Source organism: Chlorocebus sabaeus, chromosome 1 (assembly GCF_047675955.1).
Source record: "Chlorocebus sabaeus isolate Y175 chromosome 1, mChlSab1.0.hap1, whole genome shotgun sequence".
In the NCBI taxonomy this organism is placed as follows: Eukaryota; Metazoa; Chordata; class Mammalia; order Primates; family Cercopithecidae; genus Chlorocebus; species Chlorocebus sabaeus.
This window is the reverse complement of record NC_132904.1, coordinates 82,735,069-82,759,818: the sequence shown is the minus strand read 5'-3', so window position 1 is coordinate 82,759,818 and position 24,750 is coordinate 82,735,069. Positions and strand designations below refer to the sequence as shown.

Sequence of the window (24,750 nt, the reverse complement as noted above, 5' to 3'; positions counted from 1 at the left end):
AGGTGTGGTGGCACACGCCTGTAATCCCAGCTACTTGGAAGGCTGAGGCAGGAGAATCTCTTGAGCCCAGGAGGAGGAGGTTGCAGTGAGCCGAGGTCATGCCACTGCACTCCAGCCTGGGCAACAGAGTGAGACTCCGTCACAAAAAAAAAAAAAAAAAAAAAAAAACAAAAAAAAAACAGTCACCACTCCATCCTAACAACAAATAAAAAAGCTGACCAAACAGAAAAATCTACAACATTTCTTAGATCTGTCAAAAAAAAAAACGAGGTCACAGGTCCCAGGGCAGACTGCTGCCCCAAAATTGAAGACAGGCAGGCAGATACAGGGAGCCAGTGCCAGGGTAGGAAAACCTAACCTGTAATTAACAAATTGCTGGAGGTTCAGTGTGGACAAGTCTTCGAGTTATAAACTCCAGGGGGACCTTGTCCTAGGAGGCCCTAACACTTTTGTGAGTTTTACCTCCTGAAGCTCTACCAGGTACACACAGTCAGTACTGGAGAAAAATCCCTCATGCTTCTTGCAGGGGAAGAGAAAAAGGAACCATTTTAAATATGATAGAGCACTTCTTTCTTAACAAGGTCTACCATCATGGGAAACTATTTTATCTGAGTGGATTTTTGTTCCAACACCAGCAACCAATTATTCAATTCTCTGGATACCAGTTGGATGCCAACAAATTTCATTCAATTCTGACACTAACTACCTGGAGTAGGCTTCAGGCGCCATAGGGTTAAGGGCTCAATCTCTCAAGACCTCCTCCATTTAAAATGCCTATCAGAAGTCCCTGGGCACTCATACATCTGACTGATTGGCTATAAATATGGGTTTCTTTCTGGGAGGCAGAGGTTGCAGTGAGCTGAGATCGCGCCACTGCACTTCAGCCTGGGTGACAGAGCAAAACTCCATCTCAAAATAAATAAAATAAAAGAATACATAAATATGGGGTTCCCATGAGCCCCTTCTCAGGTTCAGTAATTGGCTAGAATGGCTCACAGTACTCAGGAAGGCACTTTACTTATATTTACTGGTTTATTATAAAGGACACAAATGAACAACCAGATAAAGAAATGCACAGGGCAAGGTCTAGAATGGTCCTGAGCTCAGAAACTTCAGTTCCTGTGGAATTAGAATGCACCACCCTTCCAATACATGGATGTATTCGCCAATTCAGAAGCTCTCTGAATTTCATTGTTCAAGAGTTTTGATAGAGCTCAATCTCCAGGTCCCCATTCCCTCCCCAGAGGTTGATGAGTGGGGCTGAAAATTCTCACCCTCTAATCACTTGTTCTTTCTAGAGACCAGTTCTATCCTGAGGCCATCTAAGGGCCCCACCCTAAGCCACCTTATTTGTATAAATATAGACATGGTGGAGAGGGACTCGTTATGAATAACAAAGGCACTCTTATCATTCCAAGGGAAATTCCAAAGGTTTTAGGAGTTCTGTGCCAGAAGACAGGAACAGACCAAATATATGTTTGTATTATACACAAGATTATTGTATTTTATATGATACCACAAGAGCCTACTGGGGGACTAAACTATCAGTGCCTAACCTATCTGGAGGACTGGAAGTACACACACTCACAAAATACTGGAATCAAATCATTGGACTATAGAATGCTTTTCATTCCCCCAAACCTTGCCGCTTTACTCAAACCTTATCACTAAAGGCCTGTTTACCGGGATTTCTTTTACCTAGTTATTATGTCCAGATTCCAACAAAATAGTACTATACAAAGCACACTAAAAGGCAAAAAACAAGTTTGAAGAAACTTAAGCATCAGAACCAGTTTCAGATATGGCATGGATTATGGGATTATCAGACTGAGAATTAAAACAAATATGATTAATATGTTAAGGACTCTAATGTAAAAAGTAGACAACATTTAAGAACAGATGGAAAAATATAAGCAGAGAGATGGAAATTCTAAGAAAAAGTCAGAAAGAAAGGCTAGAGATCAAGAACACTAACAGAAATAAAGAATGCCGTTGATGAACTCCTTAGTAGACTGGACTGGGCTGAGGGAAGAATCTCTGAGCTTGAGGACGTGACAAGGAAACTTCCAAAAATGAAAGAAAAAGAGAAAAAAAATTACTGGAGAAAAGACACCCACAACAGAATATCCAAGAACTGTAAGACAACTACAAAAAATGGAATTTACATGTAATGGAACTATCAGAAGGAAAAGAAAGAGAGAGAGGAACTAAAGCAATATTTGAAGCAATAATTTCCCCAAATTAATGTCAGACACCAAACCACAGATCCAAGAAGCTCAGAGAACACTAAGCAAAATAAATGCCCACCAAAACTATACTAAGCATATTTATTCAAACTTCAGAAAATCAAAAATAAAGAAAAAATCTTGAAAGAAGCTAGAGGGTAAAAACACCTTACCTATAATTACATCTGACTTCACTTCAGAAACCATACAAACAAGAATGAAGTGGAGCAAAATATTTAAAGTGTTGAAAGGAAAAAACCCAGCAACCTAGAATTCTGTACCCTGCAAAATTATCCTTCAAAAGTAAAGAAGAGCTGGGCATGGTGGCTCATGCCTGTAATCCCAGCACTTTGGGAGGCCAAGGCAGGCAGATCAGTTGAGGTCAGGAACTTGAGACCAGCCTGGCCAACATGGTAAAACCCCACCTCTACTAAAAATACAAAAAAATTAGCCGGGCATGGTGGTGTGTGCCTGTGGTCCCAGCTACTCAGGAGGCTGAGGCAGGAGAATCACTTGAACCTGGGAGGTAGAGGTTGCAGTGAGCCAAGATCATGCTCCTGCACTCCAGCCTGGGTGACAGAACAAGACTCTATCTCAAAAAAAAAAAAAAAAAAAAAAAAAGTGAAGAATAAATAAAGACTTTCTCAGACAAACAAAAATGAAAGGAATTTGCTGCCAGTAGACTTGCCCTGCAAGAAATTCTAAAAGAAATTCTTCCAAGAGAAGGAAAATGATATAGGTAAGAAACTTGCAACTATATAAAGAAAGGAAGAGCTTTGGGAATTTTATTTTTCTTATTCCTAATTTTTCTAATGTAACATTTTTGTTCAAAATATTAATAGTAACAATGTATTTGACTATATATGTATATTACATATACATGCTTATGTATACCTATGGATAAGTGAAATAAATGACAGCAGTAATATCAGTGATAGGAGGGAGGAATTAGGAATACTTTGTTATTATAAGGTACTTGTGCTACCTGTGAAGTAGTATAGTGTTATCTGAAAGTAGACTTGAATTAGTTGTAAATGTATATAGCAAACACTAGTGCAATCACTTACAAAAGTAAAAGCAAAACAAGTATAATCAATCGATATGCTAAGAAAGGACAGAAAACAGAATCATATAAAACACTCAATTAAAACCACAAAGGCAGAAAACATGTGGAAGACAAAAATAGGAACAAAGAATAAGGGCAATAAATGGAACACAAAAACAAATATGGTAGATATTAATCCAACTATATTAATAATTACTGTAAACATCAGTGGCCTAAGTACACCTTGTCAGACTAGGCTCAGTGGTTCACACCTTTAATATCAGCACTTTGGGAGGCTGAGGCCAGCAGATTGCTTGAGGCCAGGAGTTGGAGACCAGCCTGGCCAACATGGAGAAAACCAGTTTTTACTAAAAACACAAAAATTAGCAGGGCCATGGTGGTGCATGCCTGAGTAATCCCAGCTACTCAGGAAGCCAAGGGAGGAGAATCGCTTGAACCTGGGAGGCAGAGATTGCAGTGAGCCGTGATTGCACCACTGCACTCTGGCCTGGACAACAGAGTGAGACTGTCTCAAAGAAACAAACAAGCAAGCAAAAAATAAGCACACCTTGTCAGAGTGGATCAAAAACCAAGCTCCAACTATATGCTGTCTACAAAAAACCAACTTTAAATATAAAGAAATATACATATTAAAAATGAAGTGATATAGAAAAATATACTATGCTAACACTAATCAAAATATAGGAGTAGCTATTATTCATTTCAGAGACAGGGCAGAATTCAGAGCAAGGAAATTATCAGGGATAAAGAGGAGCATTACATAATGATTTATCCCCTTTAGGGGTCAATACTCCAAGAAGACATAACAATACTTAACTTATATTTGCCTAACAGTAGAGCATCAAAATATGTGAGGCAAAAATCGATACGGCTACAAAGAGAAATACATGAATCCACTATTGTAGTTAGAGACTGTAACACTCCTCTATTAGGAATAACCAGATCCAGCAGGGAGAAAATCAGCAAGGATATAGTTGAACTCAAAACTATTACTCAACTAGATATAATTGACATCTATAGACCATTTTATCCAACAAAAACAGATTATATATCCTTCTCAAGCTCATGTAAAGTATTTGTCAAGAAAGACCATATTCTGGGCCATAAAATACACCTTAAAAAATTTAAAAGAATAAAAATTTTCCAATATCTGCTCTCAGGCCAAATGGAACTAAACTAGAAATCAGCCATAGAAGGTGGGAAAATCCCAAATAGTTGGATATTAAACAAAACACTTCTAAATAACACGAGTCAAAAAAAAAAAAAAAAAAAAAAAAAAAACTCAAGAGAAATTTTAAAAATATTTTAAACTGCATGAAAATGAAAATATAATTTATCAAAATTTGTGGGATACAGCAAAAGGAGTACTTTGAGGTAAATTTATAGCACTGGATGCATATGCTACAAAAGAAGAAAGATCTAAAAATCAATAACCTAAGCCACCACCTTAGGGAATGACAAAAATAAGAGCAAATTAAGTCAAATGTGAGCAGAAGAAAATAATAAGAATTAGAGCAAAAATCAATGAAATTGAAAACAGGAAATTAATAGAGAGAAATTTAAAAAATGAAAAGCTGATTATTTGAAAAGATCAATAAAATCAATAAACCTCTAACCAGGCTAAGAAAAAAACAGGAGAAGACACAAGTTACTAATATCAGAGATGAAAGAAGGGACATTAAAAGGAAGGAACATTATGAACAACTCTATGCTCACAAATGTGATAACTTAGATGAAATGGAGTAACTTAAGAATTGTGAGGCTGGGAGCGGTGGCTCACACTTATAATTCCAGCACTTTGGAAGGCCGAGGCAGGTGAATCACGGGGTCAGGAGTTTGAGACCAGTCTGGCCAACATGGCAAAACCCCATCTCCACTAAAAATACAAAAATTAGCCGGGCATGGTGGCGAATGCCTGTAATCCTAGCTACTTGGGAGGCTGAGGCTGGAGAATTGCTTGAACCCGGGAGGCAGAGGTTGCAGTGAGCCGAGATCGCGCCACTGCACTCCAGCCTGGGCGACAGAGTGCGACTCTGTCTCAAAAAAAAAGAAAAAGAATTGTGAAAGACATAGTCTACAAAAACTTATACAGGAAAAAAACAGACCATCTGAAAAGGCCTAGATGTATTTACAAAATGATACCAATAATTAATAACCTTCTGAAACAGAAAGAACATGGCCAAGATGGGTTCACTGGTGAATTCTAACACATACTTAAGGGAAAAAAATAGATCAATTCTCTACAATCTCCTTCAGAAGATAAAAGCAGAGAATACTTCCTAACTCATTCCATGAGGCCAGCAGAATTCTAATACCAAAATCAGACGAACCTCATGAGAAAATGATAGACCAGTATCTCTCATGATATAGATGCAAAAATCCTCAAAAAATTAGTAAATTGAATCAAAGTATGTATGAAAAATTATAAAACATGACCAAGTGGGACTTATTCCAGGTATTCATGGCTGGTTCAGCATTCAAATATCAATCAGTGTAACCTACCACATCAACAGGTTAAAGAAGAAAGCTCACATTATCATATAAACAGATATAGAAAAAGTACTTGACAAAACCAAACACCATTCATGATAAAAACTCTCAGGAAACTAGGAATAGAAGGAAACTTCCTTAGCTTGATAAAGAACATCTACAACAACCCTACGGCTAACTTCATACGTAACACTGAGAAACTTGAAGCTTTCCCACTAAGATCATGAACAAGTCAAGGATGTCCTCTCACCGCTGCTTTTCAATATTGTACTAGAAGTCCTAGCTAAGGCATTAAAATAAAAAAAAGAAAAGGTATACAGATTGGGAAGGAAGAAATTAAACTGGCTTTGTTTACAGATGACATGATCATCTATGCAGAAAATCCAAAAGAATCAACCAAACCAACTCCTGGAACTAATAAGCTATTATAACAAGGTTGTAGGATACAATGTTAATATACAAAAATCAACCACTTGCCTATATATTAGCAAAAAACAAGTAGAATTTGAAGTTGAAAACACATTACTGTTCACATTAGCACATCCCCAAAATAAAATAGGTATAGATTTAACAAAATATGTACAAGGTCTATATGAGGAAGACTACAAATAAATTACATAACTGAAAAAATAGAGGAGTATTCTATGTTTATGGATAGGAAGACTCAATGTCATCAAGATGCTAGTTCTTCCCAATGCAATCCCAATCAAAATCCTAGCATGTTCTTTGTGGATACTGACAGACTAACTGTGAAGTTTATATGGAGAGGCAAAAGACCCAGAACAGCCAACTCACTGTTGAAGGAGAAGAACAGAAGAAGAAGACTGACACTACCTGATTTCAAGACTTACTATAAAGCTACAGTAATCAAGACAGCATGGTATTGGTAAAAGAATAGACAAAGAGATTAATGGAACAAAATAGCCCAGAAATAGGCCCACATAAACATAGTCAACTGATCTTTGACAAAAGAGCAAAAGCAATTCAATGGAGAAAAGATAGTTTTTTCAATAAGTTTTGTTGGAACAACTAGACATCTACATGCAAAAAAAAAAAAAAAGAATCTAGACACAGTCCTTATACCTTTCACAAAAATTAAGTCAAAATGGATCATATTCTAGAATCAGCATCAAGGATTTAAAAAATGGATCATAGACCTTGTCTTTAATCCATTTAGGATGCTCTAATAAATTACCATAGAGTGGGTAGCTTATTTATAACAGAAATTTATTTCTTGCAGTTCTGGAGAGTAGTAAATCAAAGATCAAGACACCGGCAGATTTGTTGTCTAGTGAAGGTTCACTTCTTAATTCACAGATCACTGTTTTTTCACTGTGCCTTCACATGGCAGGAGGAAGGAATTTCTCTGGGCCTTTTATAAGGGTACTGATCCAATTAATGAGAGTTCCACCCACAGTAACCTAATGATCTCTCAAAGGCTCCACCTCCTAATACCATCATTTTGGGGGTTAGGATTTTGGGGAGTGGATACGAACATTCATACCACAGCAAACCTAAATGTAAAACACAAAACTATAAAAGTCCCACACAATAACAAAGGAGAAAACCTAAATGACCTTGGGTATGGCAGTGACTTTTTAGATTCAACCTTATGCATGATTCATGAAATAACTGATAGCTGGACTTCATTAAAATTGAAAAACTTGGCCTGGCATGGTGGCTCATGTCTGTAATTTCAGTATTTTGGGAGTCCAAGACAGGAGGATTGCTTGGGGCCACGAGTTTGAGACCAGTCTGGGCAACATACTAAAACCCCATCTCTACAAAAAATAAACAAATTAGCCAGGCATGGTGGCACATGCCTGCAGTCCCAGCTACTAGGGAGGCTGAAGCAGGAGAATCACTTGAGCCCAGGAGGTCAAGGCTACAGTGACCCCTGATTGTGCCACTGCACTCCAGCCTGGGTGACAGAGTGAGACCCCGTCTTACAAAAAAGAGAAAAGAAAAGAAAAAAAAATTGAAAAACTTCTACTATGTGAAAGACAATGTAAAATTGAATAAGATAAGCAATAGACTGGGAGTAAATATTTGCAAAATAAACATCTGATAAAGGACTGTTATCCAAAACATACAAAGAATACTTAAAACTCAACAATAAGAAAATGAACAGGCCAATTTAAAAATGAGCAAAATACCTGACCAGACACCTCACCAAAGAAGATACACAGATGGTAAGTAATCAGGTGAAACGATGTTCAACATCATATGTCATTGGGAGATCCAAATTAAAACAACGACGAGATACGACTACAAACCTATTAGAATGACCCAAAATTCAGAACACTGAATACCAAATGCTGAAGAGGATGTATAGCAACAGAAACTCACATCCATTGCCAGTGGGAATGCAAAATGGTGGAGCCCCTTTGGAAGAGTTTGGCAGTTTCTCACAAAACAAACATATTCTTACCATACGATCTAGCAATTGTGCTCTTTAGTATTTACCCAAATGAACTGAAGACTTACGTTCAGCCAGGTGCAGTGGCTCACGCCTATAATCCCAGCACTTTGGGAGTCCGTGGCAGGCGGATCACCTGAGGTCAAGAGTTTGAGGCTAGCCTGGCCAACATGGTGAAACCCTGTCTCTACAAAAAAACAAAAATTAGTTGGGCATGATGGCAGGTGCCTGTAATCCCAGCTACTTGGGAGGCTGAGGCAGGAGAATCGCTTGAACCCAGGAGACAGAGGTTGCAGTGAGCCCAGATGGCTCGCTCCATTGCACTCCAGCCTGGGCAACTGAACAAGACTCGGTCTCAAAAAAAAAAAAAAAAAAAGGAAAAAAGGAAAAGAAAACTTATGTCCACACAGAAAGATGCACATAGATGTTTATAGCAGCTTTATTAATAATTGCCAAAACTTGGAAGCAACTAAGATGTCCTTCAGTGGGTGAATGGATAAGTAAACTGTGGTACACCTAGATAACAAAATATTATTTAGTGCTAAGAAGAAATGAGCTATTTCGCAATTGAGGAAAAGGCATTGAGGAATCTTACTTGCATATTACTAAGTGAAAGAAGCCAATCTTAAAAGGGTGTATACTGTATGATTCCAACTATATGATATTCTGGAAAAGGCAAAACTATGGAGACAGTGAAAAATCAATGACTGCCAGAGGTTGGGGAAGGGAGAGATAAATAGGCAGAGCACAGAGAATTTTTAGGTCAGTAAAACTATTCTGTATGATTCTATAATGGTGGATACATGTTATACATTTGTCAAAGCCCATAGAATGTACAACTCCAAGACTGAACCCTAATGTAAACAATGAACTTTCAGTGACAATGATGTGTCAATGTAGGTTCACTGATCGTAACAAATGTACCATTGTGGCACCTGATGTCCACAGTGGTGAAGATTGTGCATGTGTTGGGACAGGAGCTGTGTGGGAACTGTCCGTATTTGCCACTCAATTTTTCTGTGAATTTAAACCTTCTCTAAAAAAAAAAAGTTTATTAATTAAAAAAATCAGTATGTTCAAACTGAATACAACATTCTTTCCCTGCTACCTTTCCAACTTCCCCCTGCTCCAGGATTCTCCTTTTTAGTGAATAGCATCATGATACAACTGGAAACTTAGGAATCAACCTAAAATTTGCATTCTCCTTAATCCATTTCATGCAATCTCTTTGCCAACTCCTACGCATTTTCACCTCTAGAATCAATAGTCTTCTCCTTATTTCTAATGCCACTATCATACTCTATCCACCAGCTAGTTTTATTTTGATCTTGCCCTTGGGATAAGTGTTATAAAGGAGTACAACTATTTTTATGAGCTTTTTGTTTTCTAATCTTCTGTAATCCCACTGTGAATTAGGCCTAATGAAGACCATAAAATGTAAAATTTAGCTGTCCAAAACTTTCTTGATATCTCATAACAAGGCTGTAATTGAACTAAAAACCAAAACATTATACAGGTAGAGGAAGAAGAGATGGAATCCTGGTTTCTGGCTCAGGGGATCATTTAAAAGACTAATTGAATTTCAAGTATGAGAGGTTCCACAAAGATCAGTTAGTTCTCGTATCATTTCTGTCCTTAGAATCTTTCAATCTTCTTCTTGCCTTCAGGACAATATCCAGGCTCTTTTTAATTGTGGCATATAAGCTATCTTCCTTCCAACTTTGTCTGTCCTTATTCTCCATTCACACAGTTATTCAGTCCAAAATCCTAAGAGTCATCCTTTCATAGTCTTTACTTGAGCAACTGTACCCAGATTCTACTTTCTACCATTCAATCCACCAGCAAATTCTGTTGATTCTCTATTCAACATATATCTATCTACTTCTTTTGACTTCCATGCCTACCACCCTAATTTAAGTCAGATCACTGCTCTTCTGGTCTACAACAATTCCTTCTTAGCTATTTTTCTTGCTTCTATTCTTATTTTACATTCCATTCTCTACACAGCAACAAGAATGTACTTTGCAAATTGCTGCCAAATCTCCCTATATTAGTTTCCTCTTGTTGCTGCAACAAAATGACCACAAACATAGTGGTTTAACACAATAGAAATTTATTCTTTTATCTGATTTTAGACTTCTAACCTCCAGAAGTTACCTTCTTTTATGTTAGTGTTAAAATAAGTCTAGTGGGACCAAAAACAAGATGTGGACAAGGATGATTCCTTCTAGTTTCCAAAGGGAATCTATTCATTGTTTCTTTCAGGTTCTAGGTGTGACTGGCATTCCTTGGATTGAGGCGCTATCACTATCTCTACTTCTGTTATTACATAGCCTTTTCCTCCCTCTGATTGCCTGTGTTCTTCTTATAAGTACCCTGTGGTTACATTTGTCCCACCCAGATAATCCAGGATAATCTCCCCATCCTAAACTTTATTAAACCTGCAATGCAACATTTCTTTTTTTTTTTTTTTTTTTTTTTCATTTTTGAGATGGAGTCTTGCTCTGTCACCGAGGCTGGAGTGCAGTGGCACAATCACGGCTGACTGCAACCTCCGCCTCCCGGGTTTAAGAAATTCTCGTGCCTCAGCTTCCTGAGTAGCTAGGATTACAGACATGCATCACCACGCCCAGTTAATTTTTGTATTTATATTTATTTATTTTTTTGAGACACAGTCTTGTTTTGTCACCCAGCTGGAGTACAGTGGTGTGATGTCAGCTCACTGCAACCTCCACCTCCCGGGTTCAAGTGATTCTCCTGCCTCAGCCTCCCAAGTAGCTAAGATTACAGGTGTATGCCACCATGCCTGGCTAATTTTTGTATTTTTAGGAGAGATGAGGTTTCACCATGTTGGCCAGGCTGGTCTCGAACTCCTGACCTCAAGTGATCCACCTGCCTCAGCCTTTCGAAGTGCTAGAATTATAGGTGTGAGCCCTGTATCTAGCCAACATTTCTTTACCATGTAAAATATAGCCATAGGTTTCAGGCATTAGGACCTGCCATCTTTGGCAGGGAGGGGACACAATTTAGCCTGCCATCTCCATACAAAAACCATGAGAAAACCTGCTAATTATAAAAATCTGGATTTATTAAAGTTACTAATAAGGAGAAGCATTACCATAACAAAATTTTAGTAATGTCTCAAAAGGGGGAGTTAGGAAAAGGTATTACTTACAGGATTTGAGAGGAGGCTGGTGTTAATCATGGGGGGATTTATGGCTGACATTAATAGCCAGTGCAGAGATTGGTTTAAATTTGTTAACTAGATGAGCTATAGAACATATGTGTGTGCAGAGTTACATTAAATCAGTTCATCTGTGGTTTAACTTGTAAGTCTCTAAGCAAGTTGGCGTTAGAACAATAAGGGCTTCAATTTTGTGTTTGTGTAGCATGTCATGGAATGGTACAGTTGATTCATTTTGCAAATCATTATAGTTTTTGCTTCATTTCTCAGTCTCCTTTCTTTCGGCCAATCTTCAACCCAAGCTGGAAGAAATACCATTATTACCTGGAACATGATCAGTCCAGATCTGCATTGCTATTTAATAAGTTGCAATGGTATATTGAGTTTTTCATGGTAGTTGTTTTGACCTCTTTATGAAACCTTCTCATTCCTTTTGTTGAATGATCATCTGTAAATTATCTAGTTTAACAATGGATGTGCAGCAGCATTTAAGACTCTGATGATCATTTATTTAGTAACTGCAATGCAGACAGACACTAAGACAAAAATGATTATAGAGTTCACAAGGCATTTCAAAGCCATAGTCCTAGGTTTTCAAAAGTGGACAATGAAAGCATGTGCCATAATCCATTTAGGTCTTCCTTATATAATCAAGTGTCTTTTCCCCTTTAATTTGGGTAGGGTTTGTTCAACCTTACTGCTGTATGAAGAATTGGTCACGTATTTGTTGTCGAATGCCTTAGGAATACCATGAGTAAAGGACAAAGGTGTTCATTAACAATCAAGGACCTTACTCCAGAAGACGGGGAATAAAATAGCCAAGAGGATAAAGATGCAAAGCCAAAAGGATAAACATATAAAGAACATGGCAATTTATGCCCCTGGGAAACCCTCACTGATTGCTCCAAGCAGAATTCAGGGTTCTTTTTCTCTGTTCTTTTAATACTGTATGCAACACCTCTATCATAGTACTTAACATACTGTGTTGGCATTTTGTCTAAGTCATCTCTGTATCCTGAGAATGTAGCAGAGTGCTTTGCTCATAGCAAATCCTGGGTAAATGTTGATTAATCCCATTTATGGAGTGACAACTGTGTGTCAAGCATTTTACTAGTTTTTTTGTATACATTATGTTAACCCTAACAGGAAATCTGCAAGATATTTACTATTATCCCTGTGTTATGTATTAGAAAGTGAGTAACTTGCCCAGAGTTTTGAACCTAAGTTCAAGATCTAATGTGTCTGACTCCAAATCCAGTATATCTCCCATTACTTGAAATGAATTAATAAATATCCTTCATTTTTCTGATACCTATTGGTCAAAATTCAATATCCCAATATTAACATTAGCATTAAGCTTCTGATTTCATTGTAGTTCAATGTTGCATGTTCTAACACATTTTTACTTGATTCATCCTCTTAGGTTACAGAGAAAAATGGCCCCCAGGTATGTTAACATCTCATGTGTACTAATTTTGTTCTACTTCATAGAGAGGTTGTGTGTGTGTGTGTGTGTGTGTGTGTGTGTGCATGTGTGTTTGAGACAGGGGCTCACTCTGTTGCCCAAGTTGGAGTGTAGTGGCCCAATCTTAGCTCACTATAACCTCAAGCTCCTTGGCCCAAGCTATCCTCCTGCCTCAGTCTCCCAAGTAGCTGGTATTATAGCTGCACACCACCACACTTGGCTAAGTTTTTAAAATTTTGGTAGACAAGGAGTCTCACTATGTTGCCTAGGCTGGTCTCTAACTCTTGGACTCAAGTGATCCTACCACTGAGGCCTCCCAAAGTGCCAGAATTACAGTTGAGGCACTGCACCATGCCTAATTAGAGTTTTTTATGATGATTCAGGGTCAAAGTTTGGTTAATTTTCCCTTTCAAGGGACGGATTGTATTTAACAACCAGTCTAGACATCATCTCTGAATAACTAAAAAAGTCCAAATATATTGTTATTTTGAAATTTTTAAAGTAATATATCTGAAAGAAAGGAAAGTGTGGCAGGAATGTGTTAAAGATAGTAAGAGAGCCTCATACCTGTTAGAGAAGCTGGAGATTACCCTGATTATTGTTTTTGTAGCCATGCTAGATGTAGCAGTTTGTACTAAAGGGCCATATGGAATTTTTATGAAAATTTTAGAAGTACATGAAATAGTTCCATGAGGAACACAAGCAGTGAGAGCCCAGCTGTAAAGTTAGGTAGACCTGAGCTCTAATCCTACTTCCCCAACCTAACAGCTGAGCAAGCTTAAGCAAGTTACTTACTTTTCCTAAGCTTTAATTTCTTTATCAGTAAAATGGAGAGAAAAGAAGTGTATTAGGTAGGGTAGCTGATTACTGTAACAAACAGCATCAAAAATCTCAGGGGATTTATTTATTTAGAGACAGAGTTTTGCTCTTTCGCCCAAGCTAGAGTGAAGCGGCACAATCTTGGCTCAATGCAACCTCTGCCTCCGAGGGTTCAAACAATTCTGCCTCAGCCTCCTGAGTAGCTGAGATTATAGGCACATGCCACCATGCTTGGCTAATTTTTATATTTTTAGTAGAGACAGGGTTTCGCCATGTTGGTCAGGCTGGTCTCTAACTCCTGACCTCAGGTGATCCACCGCCTCAGCCTCCTAAAGTGCTGGGATTACAGGCATGAGCCACCGTGCTCGGCAGCATAATTTATGTTTCTGGTCATGCAGTTCTCACGGGCAGCATTCCTCCAAGGATTCATCTGTGACCCCAGGCTTCTTACATTTTGTGGTATTGACCTCCTCTAGATTCTCTGAAGTCTTCATTCAGCCTGTAAGAAGGGAAAGAAAGAGAAAATGGAGCATGTGTAGGAGGTTTTTGAGGCCTTATGGGTCAAGACTTAAATGGCTTTCATTATTTCTGTCCACATTCTCTGGGACAGAAGTCAGTCACAAGATCCCAACTAATTGCAAAGGAGGCTGGGAAATGTGGTCTAACTCTGTGCTCAAGGGGAAAAGGACACAGTTTGCTGTCTCTGCCACTTAAGGTCATGAAGTTTTAGGGTGTAACTGAGATAATGTATGTAACGTGCTTAGAACAGGGTAAGTAATCAACAAAGTCACATATTATTATTATTGTCACAAATACTTATGCTGGGAGTCTGAATAAGTTTCTTGCAGTTGGGAGTGGAATACAGTCATACATCACATAACAATGGGGAAGTGCTGAGAAACGTGTCATTAGGCAATTTTGTTGGTTTGCGAACATCACAGAATGCACTTACAGAAGCCTAGATGGTATAGCCTACTACACACCAAGATTATATATTATAGTCTGTTGCTCCTAGCCTACAAACCTGTACCACACATTACTGTACTAAATACTGTAAGCAACTGTAACAAAATGGTATTTGTGTAGCTAAACATAAATCTAAACATAGAACAGATACAGCAAAAACAGGATATTATAGTTTATAGGACCACCCCTGTATCTGTGGTGTATTGTTGACTGAAATGTCATGCGGCACATGACTTTATTTGTTTAGAGGTTCTAGCAAGGGAACTTAGCTACAAAGAAAAGTCCTTACCTTTGTGAGGTTATGTGAAGTTATGATCTCTGACTGGCAGCATCAGGAAGTGTAAACACAGAAAGGTGAGGAAGGAAGGGTTTGCCATGTGTTCATATCAGTTTAGTTAGCTTAATATCAAAATATTATAATTTAGATAATAAAGTATAATAATAAAAGTAAAAATTCTGGTCAATTTTCTCTTCCATATTCCTTTGCCACTTTCTTAGTCATTGATGACGACTTAAGGTTCCTCAGGTGCAGCATACTTTTACCTATTTTCTCCTTTGTTACCACTTAGAGACTAAGATCTCTAAGAACAGAGGCTCTGTTTGTCTTGCACATTATTTTATCTTAGCATCTAGAAAACCCTGGCACATAGTATGCAGGCAAGAACTATCTGTTGAATAAATTTAGTCTATATTGGCAGCTGCTTCAAGTACTGGCTAAAGGGTCTGGGCAGAGTATTGGAAGGAGAATTATTTTTTAAATCTTGCTTCTGCCACTTAGTTATCTGTGGGATTTTGGAAAGTTACTCAATTTCTAAGATTTGGCCGGGTGCGGTGGCTCACGCCTGTAATCCCAGCACTTTGGGAGGCTGAGGTGGGCAGATCATGAGGTGAGGAGATCCAGACCATTCTGGCTGACACGGTGAAACCCCATCTCTACTAAAAGTACAAAAAATTAGCCAGGTGTGGTGGTGGGTGGGTGCCTGTAGTCCCAGCTAGTCGGGAGGTTGAGGCAGGAGAATGGTGTGAACCCAGGAGGCGGAGCTTGCAGTGGGCCGAGATTGCGCCACTGCACTCCAGCCTAGGCAACAGAGTGAGATTTTGTCTCAAAAAAATAAAAATAAAAAGTAATTTCTAAGACTTGTCTGTTTTCTTGTATTGGATGGGCACGATACTTGGGCATGATATTTTTTGAAGTTATTGTTATGAGCATTAAATTTTTAAAGTGTAGTGTTTCTAGCACATAGGAGGCATTAAAAAAACTTGCTCCTTCTCCCAACACTCCCTGCCTCTCTACAACATACCTTTTAGTTGGAAGAGCCTAAGAAATATCTAGGAAATATGTTATTCAAGTTTTTTCCTTCTGTTTTTGGTCTGCTCCTTTACAATCAAAGCAAAGAGACCTTCAAGTTGAGAACTGACTAGTTCCAAAGGACTGACAGGTTCACTGTAAATAGTGTTTAACACTTAGAACCTCTATGCCTGACACACAGTTCAATACATATTTTTTGAAAGAGTAAATTAATTAAGAAGGTACTAAATAAGGATGATGCGCTAAACAGATAATTACGGGATGGACATACTTTATTTATTTATTTTTAGAGACAGTGTTTTGCTCTGTCATCCAGGCTGGAATGCAGTGATAGGATCATAATTCACTGCAGGCTTAAACTCCTGGACTCAAGGAATCCTCCTGCTTCAGCCTCCCAAGTAGCTATGACTATAGGCTTATGCCTCCATGCCCAGCAGACATGCTATATGTGTGAAAAAGTGGGCAGATTTTATCAAATGAGAGGTTTGGAGTGATGGTGTGTCTGAATGTGTGATTTCAAAGCGTTCTCATTCATTCACTCAATCACCATCTACTGTGTATCTACCTTGCATCAACCATAACACTAGCATGGATGTATCTCTGCACCCCCATGTTAGTGCAATTAGTCAATCACAATCACAATTAGATAACAGAAGGATATATAAGATATGAGTAACAAAAGGAAACCAGTAACTGCTTATTGGGATGTGAAACAGCATGACATCCAAGTATGTCAAGTAGTGTGATACTGGCTGGAGTGCATTTAAAGGAATCAGAAGAGATGAGGCTTAACAAGTAGCAGGTAGGTAGGGGAATTTAGAGGAATGGGAAGAGACAAGGCTCAACAGGTTTAGGTGGCCATGTGAGTTGGCATATGTGGAACTTCAGGTAAGATATTTCTTGAATAGACCGAGGAAACTGACACAGAGAAAACTTAAGTATATAAGATAAAGTAGGTCAGTAATGCCTATTCTTAGCTCTAATTCCCCATCTTCTTCTAAATTGCTCCATATATTTCATTTCACAATTACACATAAACCTCTACAACGGTCACTGATTATTTACATACTTAGAAACTTCTAAAATGGGGCCAGATCATGAAGAACCATGTATGCCAAGTTGAGAGTCCTTAATTTCATCCTTTAGGGTAGCGATGGGGGAGCTAATGGCAGATTTTAAAGCAAAGAAAGGACAATCACATTTTAGTTTCAGAAATATCTGATTTGGAGAGTCAGGGTATAAAAGACACAGAATCAGCTAAGAAGTTACTAAAATAGTCTAGTACAACAGAGATCATAAAGGCTGGAACTAAGGCAACAGAAGTGGTGTTAGAGATGGGATGTGTTTGAGAGTAGGTTAGGCTTGATGAGGGAAATAAAACAGAAGGAGAACTCTGAATCACAGCTTTCTGAGGGGAGCTTCTGGGCATGTGGTGAGGCCATTAACAGATACAGGGAACAGTATGGATTAAAGATGTAGGATGCTGGGCAAGGGCAAGAGAAGTTCAGTTTTGGCCATGGTGAGTTGGCATCTGTGGAACTTCAGGTAGAGAGATTTCCTGAAGAGACCAAGGAAATTGACATAGAGAACACTTAAGCATGTAAGACAAAATAGGTCAGTAATGTCTATCCTTAGAACAATTCCCCATCTTCTTCTAAATTTCTCCATAGATTTCAGTTCACAACTACACATAATCCTCTTCAATGATTACTGATTATTTACATAGTTAGAAACTTCTACCATGTATACTTGGAAAAAATAAAATGAGATTTCTAATAGCAGCCTGTTAATAGGGTAAACATGTCAACAATTATTGTCATAAAAGTGATCTGAAAGAACCTATTTGGTAAAAGTAGCAGTGTAATACTTTCCTGTTATGTACTTAGGAATGACTGACATTTTCCCTAAGGATAAAATATTCACCTGTTGATAGCTAGACCATGTTAGTGTTGACCTCAGTTTGGGGTTTACCAATGCAGAGGCTCAAGCCAACCAGTAACTTATACAGTGGAACCCATAGATCAGTAGCAATGATGGCTGATAACATGTCTTGAAAATTTGGTAATTCCACTGCCCAATGGAGATGGGGCAGCAAACTGGGCACCAAACCACAGATGGATTGCAGTACAGTGAAGGAAGTCATTATAGTTTTGTGAAATTGGAGGCTGGCTTGACAAAGATGAAGCCCGCTGGGATTAAGAACTGTGTGTTCTTGGCAAGAGCATGTTGCTGCAGAATTTCACCAGCGATAGTGGGGAAAAAAGGGGGGTGAGGGGGTGTGGGGAATATGGAATGGGAGACCACAAAATTCCTGATATGATACATAAAATGTTAAATATCTATCAGCTTTGCATCCTTTGAGAGTCACCAGATTGAAGCACAGTATCTTGGATTTGGCTGGCAGATGGTGTACACAGACTTTCTGAGAATGTTAGCATTTCATTTGAAACTAGCAAGATTACATGTGACTATCATGGTAACTTAACACTCAAGAGATTTTTCAACTTATCCCTAACCCTGGGTTAAATGTAGAGGCTCTAATAACATATAAAAAGGCTTTGTTATGTATGGTCTGGGTCTCATTCAATAGTATTTCCGGATATAATACTTCTTTTAAAATGTCCACAGGGCAGTGTCAACGTCTTTCCATGGAAATCTGGCTCACCCAATAAGAGAAAAGAGGCCAAGGAAAGAAAGACTAAACCAAGAGAGATGGCAGGCAGTGATGTCTGGACTATTTGAATAGGACTTCTCCATTTACCGCCCCTCTCACTTCCTTCTATGGTCTGGACCTTTAATCACCACAGCAGTCAGCCATGTAGGGTCAAGCTAATCGCTGTTGACATCATCCTACTACTTCCCTTTTCAAATTCCAGTGAAGCTATGTGTTTCCTGTCCTATTCCACACCCTAGAGAATGAATACGGGCCAGCTAGTATCTAAATTTAGAATGGCAGCAACGTGTCGGGTTTTCGGAGTAGAGATAAACAAAACCAGGTGGCATTTCCAAGCCTCTCAAGGAAAGGGGGGAAAAAAAACCTTTCTGGGGTAAGTAAATAAGGAGAGCTTCAATAGTTCCACGGTAGAGAGAGGCCTGCTGGCAGGTTCAGAAAATAGGCCGCCTGGAACCTTCTCCTTTAAGCCAGGAGGGCGGCTTTGGGAGGCGTCTAGAAATACATTCTTGACTCTGCTAGGAAAGCTCGGGGAGCCAGAGGCCTAATACCCCCGACTTCAGGGGAAGCTGTGACGGCAGCTGCACCTCCTTTGTCAGGCTCTTGGTTTCAACCACAGACATGAGGACACACTTGAGTTGGGGGTAAGTGGAGAAGCCTGCCGCCCCGCCCCCAGCACGCCGCCCTCGCCATTCCTCTCCCGCCCCGCCCCCCGTCTGTGACCCCGCGGGCCGAGCCTCAGGCGACCTGTTGGCAGGGAGAGTCACGTGACGCGCCGGCTGCGCACTCCCCTCGGGCGGGCCTCCTGTTGCGCCTGCCTGGCGAGTTCCATCACATAACGCGCGGGCGCCGCCCCGCTCTTCCCTCGTTGAGCGAGGGAGGGCGGGCGTCGAAGAGGAAAGGGAAGGGGAAAGGGGAGGGAGAAGGGAGGAGGGGCGGTGTCCAAGTCACGTGACCCGGGGGCAGCCCGGAAAGCTCCGAGGAGGAGCCTGGCGCCGCCATTTTCCTGCAGCTGCCTGTCCCTCTTACCCTGCCCGGCTCCAGCTGACCAGGGAAGGGGTGGGCTGAACTGAGGCGGGGGCAAGGGAGTGCCCGACATCTTGTCCGACTCCGCGGGTGATACAAGCCGGTTCTCTCTGGACTGGGTGGCAGCGCGCGGCCCCGAACCGCGCCCCAGGCCGGCAGGCGGGGAAGGAGCCGGTGGGGGTAGGGGGTGCGGTGGGGGGTGGGGACCCTCCGGCTCTTGGGGGTCCCAGTCCCCGCCGGCTGCTGAGCGGGTGGGGTGGTGGAGGAACTGCAGAGATGTCCGGCCAGAGCCTGACGGACCGAATCACTGCCGCCCAGCACAGTGTCACGGGCTCTGCCGTATCCAAGACAGTATGCAAGGCCACGACCCACGAGATCATGGGGCCCAAGAAAAAGCACCTGGACTGTGAGTGAAGCCGACCGCGGCCCCCCTCCCAGGCGCCCGCGCGACCCGCGTCCTTGTCTCCCTCTCTTTTCTTTCTCCCGTCTGCTGCCTCTTCCCTCCCTGCGTCTTCCTGGCACGGCGGGTCCTGTGCCCGTTGGGCTGTGTTCTTTTGCTTCCATCACACCTGCCTTCACGGCCTCCGCTCCCCGTCTCAAAATCTGACAAGCCAGTCCCCTCCCTATTCCTAGGGGACCCTCGCCTCCTGTCCGGTGCGCTACCACACCCCATCATACCGAACCAACTTGCCTCCCCACCTGGCTTCTCACCCCCTACCCGTCTCCACTGCAGCCTTCTGCTCTCTCTTCCCACCCGTCCGGTGCCGCCTTGTCGCCCTCGCCTGAGCGTCTGCCCAGCCCCATTGTTTCTTCATCAGCCTTCTTCGGGTTTCCGCAAACGCCTGGTTCCTTGCACCCAAATCCCTGTTATCCCTCCGGGCTGCCTCCCTTGAAGTGATCCCCCACTTCCTTTGCTCCACGAGCTGCTTCTCCCATCCGTTCCTGGCTTTCTTGTCCACCTTCCCTCCCGCGTTTGGGTTACCTTTCATCGCCTCTCTAGTAGCTTCAGTGTAGTTTTTTTTGACTCATTTTATTTTAAATACCATACCCACTTACCCGACTTTTATTTCAGATTACCTTCTTTGTGAGATTGAAAGTAAAAGGATTCAATTTGGTGTAGGGAAAGCTTTCTGGAAAGTTGGGATTTTTATTTGCCTCTGGTGGAATTTAATCATTGTGTTGTCCATACTTTTGACTGGGGTGAGTTTGTGACTGTCAGCTCTGCCCCCCACCTTTTCAAATGGGGATCTGGAAAAAGGCTTTTTGCTTATAGTCTTATCAGTTCCCGGAACTGTTAACACTGGCGGCTTGAATTCAGAAGCTTGAGTGTTAAGCGTAGACTGTTGGAATTCCAAATGGATTGATAAATTTACTTACAAATAACATACATCCCTTAAAAAATATTGGCAAAATGATGTTTGATGATGCTTGAGTTTGGATACGTTTTAATTATGCCAGTTACCTTTTGAGGAACCAGCTTCTCACACGACACAGTATTCGTCCATTCGCTAACGTAGATACAATTAGTAGAGCTGACTCCTCGCAACTTTTTTCTAACCTGGAAGTCACCTGTAATATCCTCCTTTTTCTTTGCGCTCTTTTACCTCAGGGTACAAAGCTCATTGGATCACTCAAGCCAATGGACCTTAGACCTGAAACGTAGGGAAAAATAGGGAAATAGTCACGATAAATAAGTTCCCTTTTTAAATGACTGAACACATTAGTCTGACTGGCTTTCATCATACATGAAAGTTACTTTGCTTTACTGTTTGAAGCAAGAGTGAGCATGCCCTGAAAGATAATTCACTGTCTGGAAGCCTGTTTTGATTTCTCATTTGGACTTTGGCCGTAAAGTTTGCACTTAAAAAAAAAATGTACGAAATGTAAATTCTTCCAAGTTACTGTGCTCATGAATGCTGTTAGAACAAGTTTTTGCTACACAGAAGCCCATTATTCGTTGTGATTGTTCCTCCACTGTGGAAAAAGTTTTAAATAAAAAGCATTAGTGCTTGGTTCTTTCAGATATGCGTTCAAGCTGCTTTTAAACTCTGAGTCCTTGTTTGTCTTAGAGAATGGAGAATATATTTAAATGGTGACACTTATAAACAGAAAACTTTTTAAAATGCATCGTAAAGCCATATGTGATTTTTTTGATTATCTGGTATGTGTAGTAGACGTTTCTACTATTTAGGCTCTTCAAGTGACTACTTGGTTTGCCCTACCAAATCTTACAGTTTGCCCTGACACTGTGTTAATTCTTCTGTTAGTTGTTTTTTGTTTGTTTGTTTGTTTTTTGGTATGGGAGTATGAAGAAACTACTTGTGACTGTGTGAACTATTTTCCTCTTTCCTCATTCAAAATAATAATCGATAAGTCTTTTAAAAGTTTGTTATAAAGGTTTGTGTCTTGTTTCAAATGTACCAGTGGTTCTTTTAACGCATTGCCAAAAAGAGGAGAAAATAGGTAGGGTTGGAAGAGTGCTATTTGCATGTGGTTTCATAAATGTTATTAGCTATTTCTCTTTTTTTAACCACTACTGCAGATGCTAACTGGGATTAGGTTTGGAGGATAATCTTGCATTTGTCGTCCTTTTTCTCTTCCACTTCTGTTTTTACAAGCTCTCACCTTTTTGGAACTTGAGTATACCTGGTAGTATTTGATTTAAAAATATATGTGTAGATAGTGTACTTCTATTTCTTTTCAATGAGGTTTTAAAATACTGGAATACTATTTTCCCTACATTGTTGTTTAAAATGTCCTGTAATCAGTTCTCACTAATAAAATACCTTTATCTTAGGTAAAGTCTGACCAGTGAGTGGTTTACTAAACAAATGCCTTCCTTGCACACACTAACATGCTTTGAGAAAATTTAAGAGTCTTCTACGGACAGTTCATGGTGTTGGCATCATGAACTTTAGGCTTTAATACAGAAACCTGTCATTTCAAGTACTTTTTCGTCTTTTAGAAGTTTTTCTTTATAGTGAAAGCTTAGTTTATGTGCACCTTTTAATGCCTCTAGCAACTGATGCTTATTTATATTAATCTAATGAAAATGATTTCATTTTAAAATGGCAGCATTTAACAAAAAATATGCTTAGGACTGTTGGTTTTCCTATGAGCTCTTAGAGTGTGGAGGTGGTTTCTGTGCAGTTTCTCGCCAAGATCTTTCCATATTAGGAAGTGATTAATAATCCATGAATTATAGCTTAATTCATACTACATTATATATTTATTGAAGAAAGATCTTTTTGCTTTGCTTATACTGTAGGTGTTAGTGGATAATAACGTTGACTAGCATCCCTAGTGTGAAAGCGTTGTCGAACTTGGAATATGTCTGTAAAAATAAACACGATTTCCATTTAATTTTAGGTTTTTAGTAGCCATAATCAAGGTAGAGGCATAGCAGTCCTTATATTTGAAGGACTTCAGTTTTCCAGGCACTTTCTCATCATCTCATTTAATCCTGTCTCACAGCTGCAGGTGGGGGCAATTCATATACATAGAAAGTAGCCTCTAATTCTGTTTAGCAGTATAGAATGCTTAAAAGAACTGTAATTATTGTAGGATAGAAACAAACATTTTTTTCTTTCTTTCTTTTTTTTTTTTTTTTTTTTTTGAGACGGAGTCTTGGAGTCTCGCTCTGTCCCCAGGCTCGGGTGCAGTGGTGCAGTCTTGACTCACTGCAACCTCTGCCTCCCAGGTCCATGCAATTCTCCTGCCTCAGCCTCTTGAGTAGCTGGGACTGCAGGCGCACGCCACCACACCCAGCTAGTTTTTGTATTTTTAGTAGAGACAGGGTTTCACCATGTTGGCCAGGATGGTCTGGGTCTCTTGACCACGTGATCCTCCCGCCTCTGCCTCCCAAAGGGCTGGGATTACAGATTGAGCCACCGTGCCTGGCCCACAATTTTTAATTTATAACTTCTTAATATATAAATCATTTTTATCTGATCTTACAATCTTTAGTCTTAACCCACCCTTTTTTTTTTATATATAGAGTCTTGCTCTGTCACTGGTGTGCAGTGGCAGGATCCCAGTTCACTGTAGCCTCATCCTCCTCAGGCTCAAGAGATCCTCCCACCTCAGTCTCCCAAGTAGCTGGGACTACAGGCATGTGCCACTACGCCTGGTTAAAGAAACTTTTTATTTTTGGAGAGATAAGGGTCTCCCTATGTGTCCCAGGCTGGTCTTGAACTCCTGGGCTCAAGTAATCCTCCTGCCTCAGCCTCCCAGAGTGCTGGGATTACGGGTGTGAGCCAGCATGCCTGTCCCTTATCCTATTTTATGATACGAATTCTTAATTTTCTTTATTCTTATTTACTATCCTTGGACGTTTATATTTTGACATATTTCACCGAAATGTAATATTTGTACTAAAGGCTGTAATGTCTCCTTTTTTTTTTTTTTTTTTAAATGAGGTGGGTCTCACCCTGTTGCCCAGGCTGGAGTGCAGTGGTGCAATCACATCTCACTGCAACCTTGACATCCGGGTTCAGACAATCTTCCTGAGTAGCCGGGACCATAGGCACCTGCTACCACACACAACTAATTTTTAATTTTTGTATAGACAGGGTCTCCTTATGTTGCTCAGACAGGTCTCAAACTCCGGGGCTCAAGGATCCTCTCTACCAGCTGAGCCTCCTAAAGTGCCAGGATTATAGGTGTGAGTCGCCATATCCTGTGTGTCTCTGTTTTTTAATTCATATTTTTCCCAGTTAATTTACAGGGACATTTCATTTCAACCACTGCCTTATCTTTTCTAAAAATCAAGATCAAGTTCTTACTAAGCATCCATTATCAACATACTTCTATGGTAGATACAGAATGGTTATTTGTGTGTTGTGAACTGAATCTAGAAATTGGAAATAAGTTTTTAAAAAGTAAGATTTGAATATTTTGCTTATGTAGAAGGTGGAATTTGTATTTGGTCTAGGGGTTTGTGTAACTGCATTAAAAATGTATGTAACATACCAAACTGTACCTGAATTAATTCTCTTTTAAAGCACAAATGGTTTTTAATGTTTCAGTTAATATCATGGGTGCTTAGTTTGTATATTGTCAAGAAGGATCTGGTAACTAGGATGTGGTTTCTAAGAAGATGCATATAAGG

The 24,750-nt window shown here is 40.0% G+C and overlaps 1 protein-coding gene and 1 long non-coding RNA gene across 17 annotated transcripts in view; one reads left to right on the top strand and one right to left on the bottom strand.

Annotated features, from left to right (window-relative positions):
* Positions 1-10,833: 10,833 nt before the first annotated feature.
* Positions 10,834-19,468, bottom strand: LOC140712611 (uncharacterized). The gene is made up of 2 exons (XR_012094327.1): positions 19,362-19,468; positions 10,834-14,167 (listed from the first exon to the last, which is right to left on the bottom strand). It is a non-coding gene; the product is annotated as an uncharacterized lncRNA (long non-coding RNA).
* Positions 18,847-24,750, top strand: part of PICALM (phosphatidylinositol binding clathrin assembly protein) — a 111,125-nt gene continuing 105,221 nt past the window's right edge. For 14 of the 16 annotated variants that reach the window (XM_073020114.1, XM_008020427.3, XM_008020429.3 and 11 more), the window contains exon 1: positions 19,475-20,046. In XM_073020114.1, the coding sequence (XP_072876215.1) occupies positions 19,917-20,046 (130 nt within the window). In that variant the 5' untranslated portion in view covers positions 19,475-19,916. Of the gene's footprint in view, positions 18,991-19,474; positions 20,047-24,750 lie in introns of those variants that run through there. The other 2 variants (XM_008020430.3, XM_038005384.2) reach the window with 2 other exon arrangements.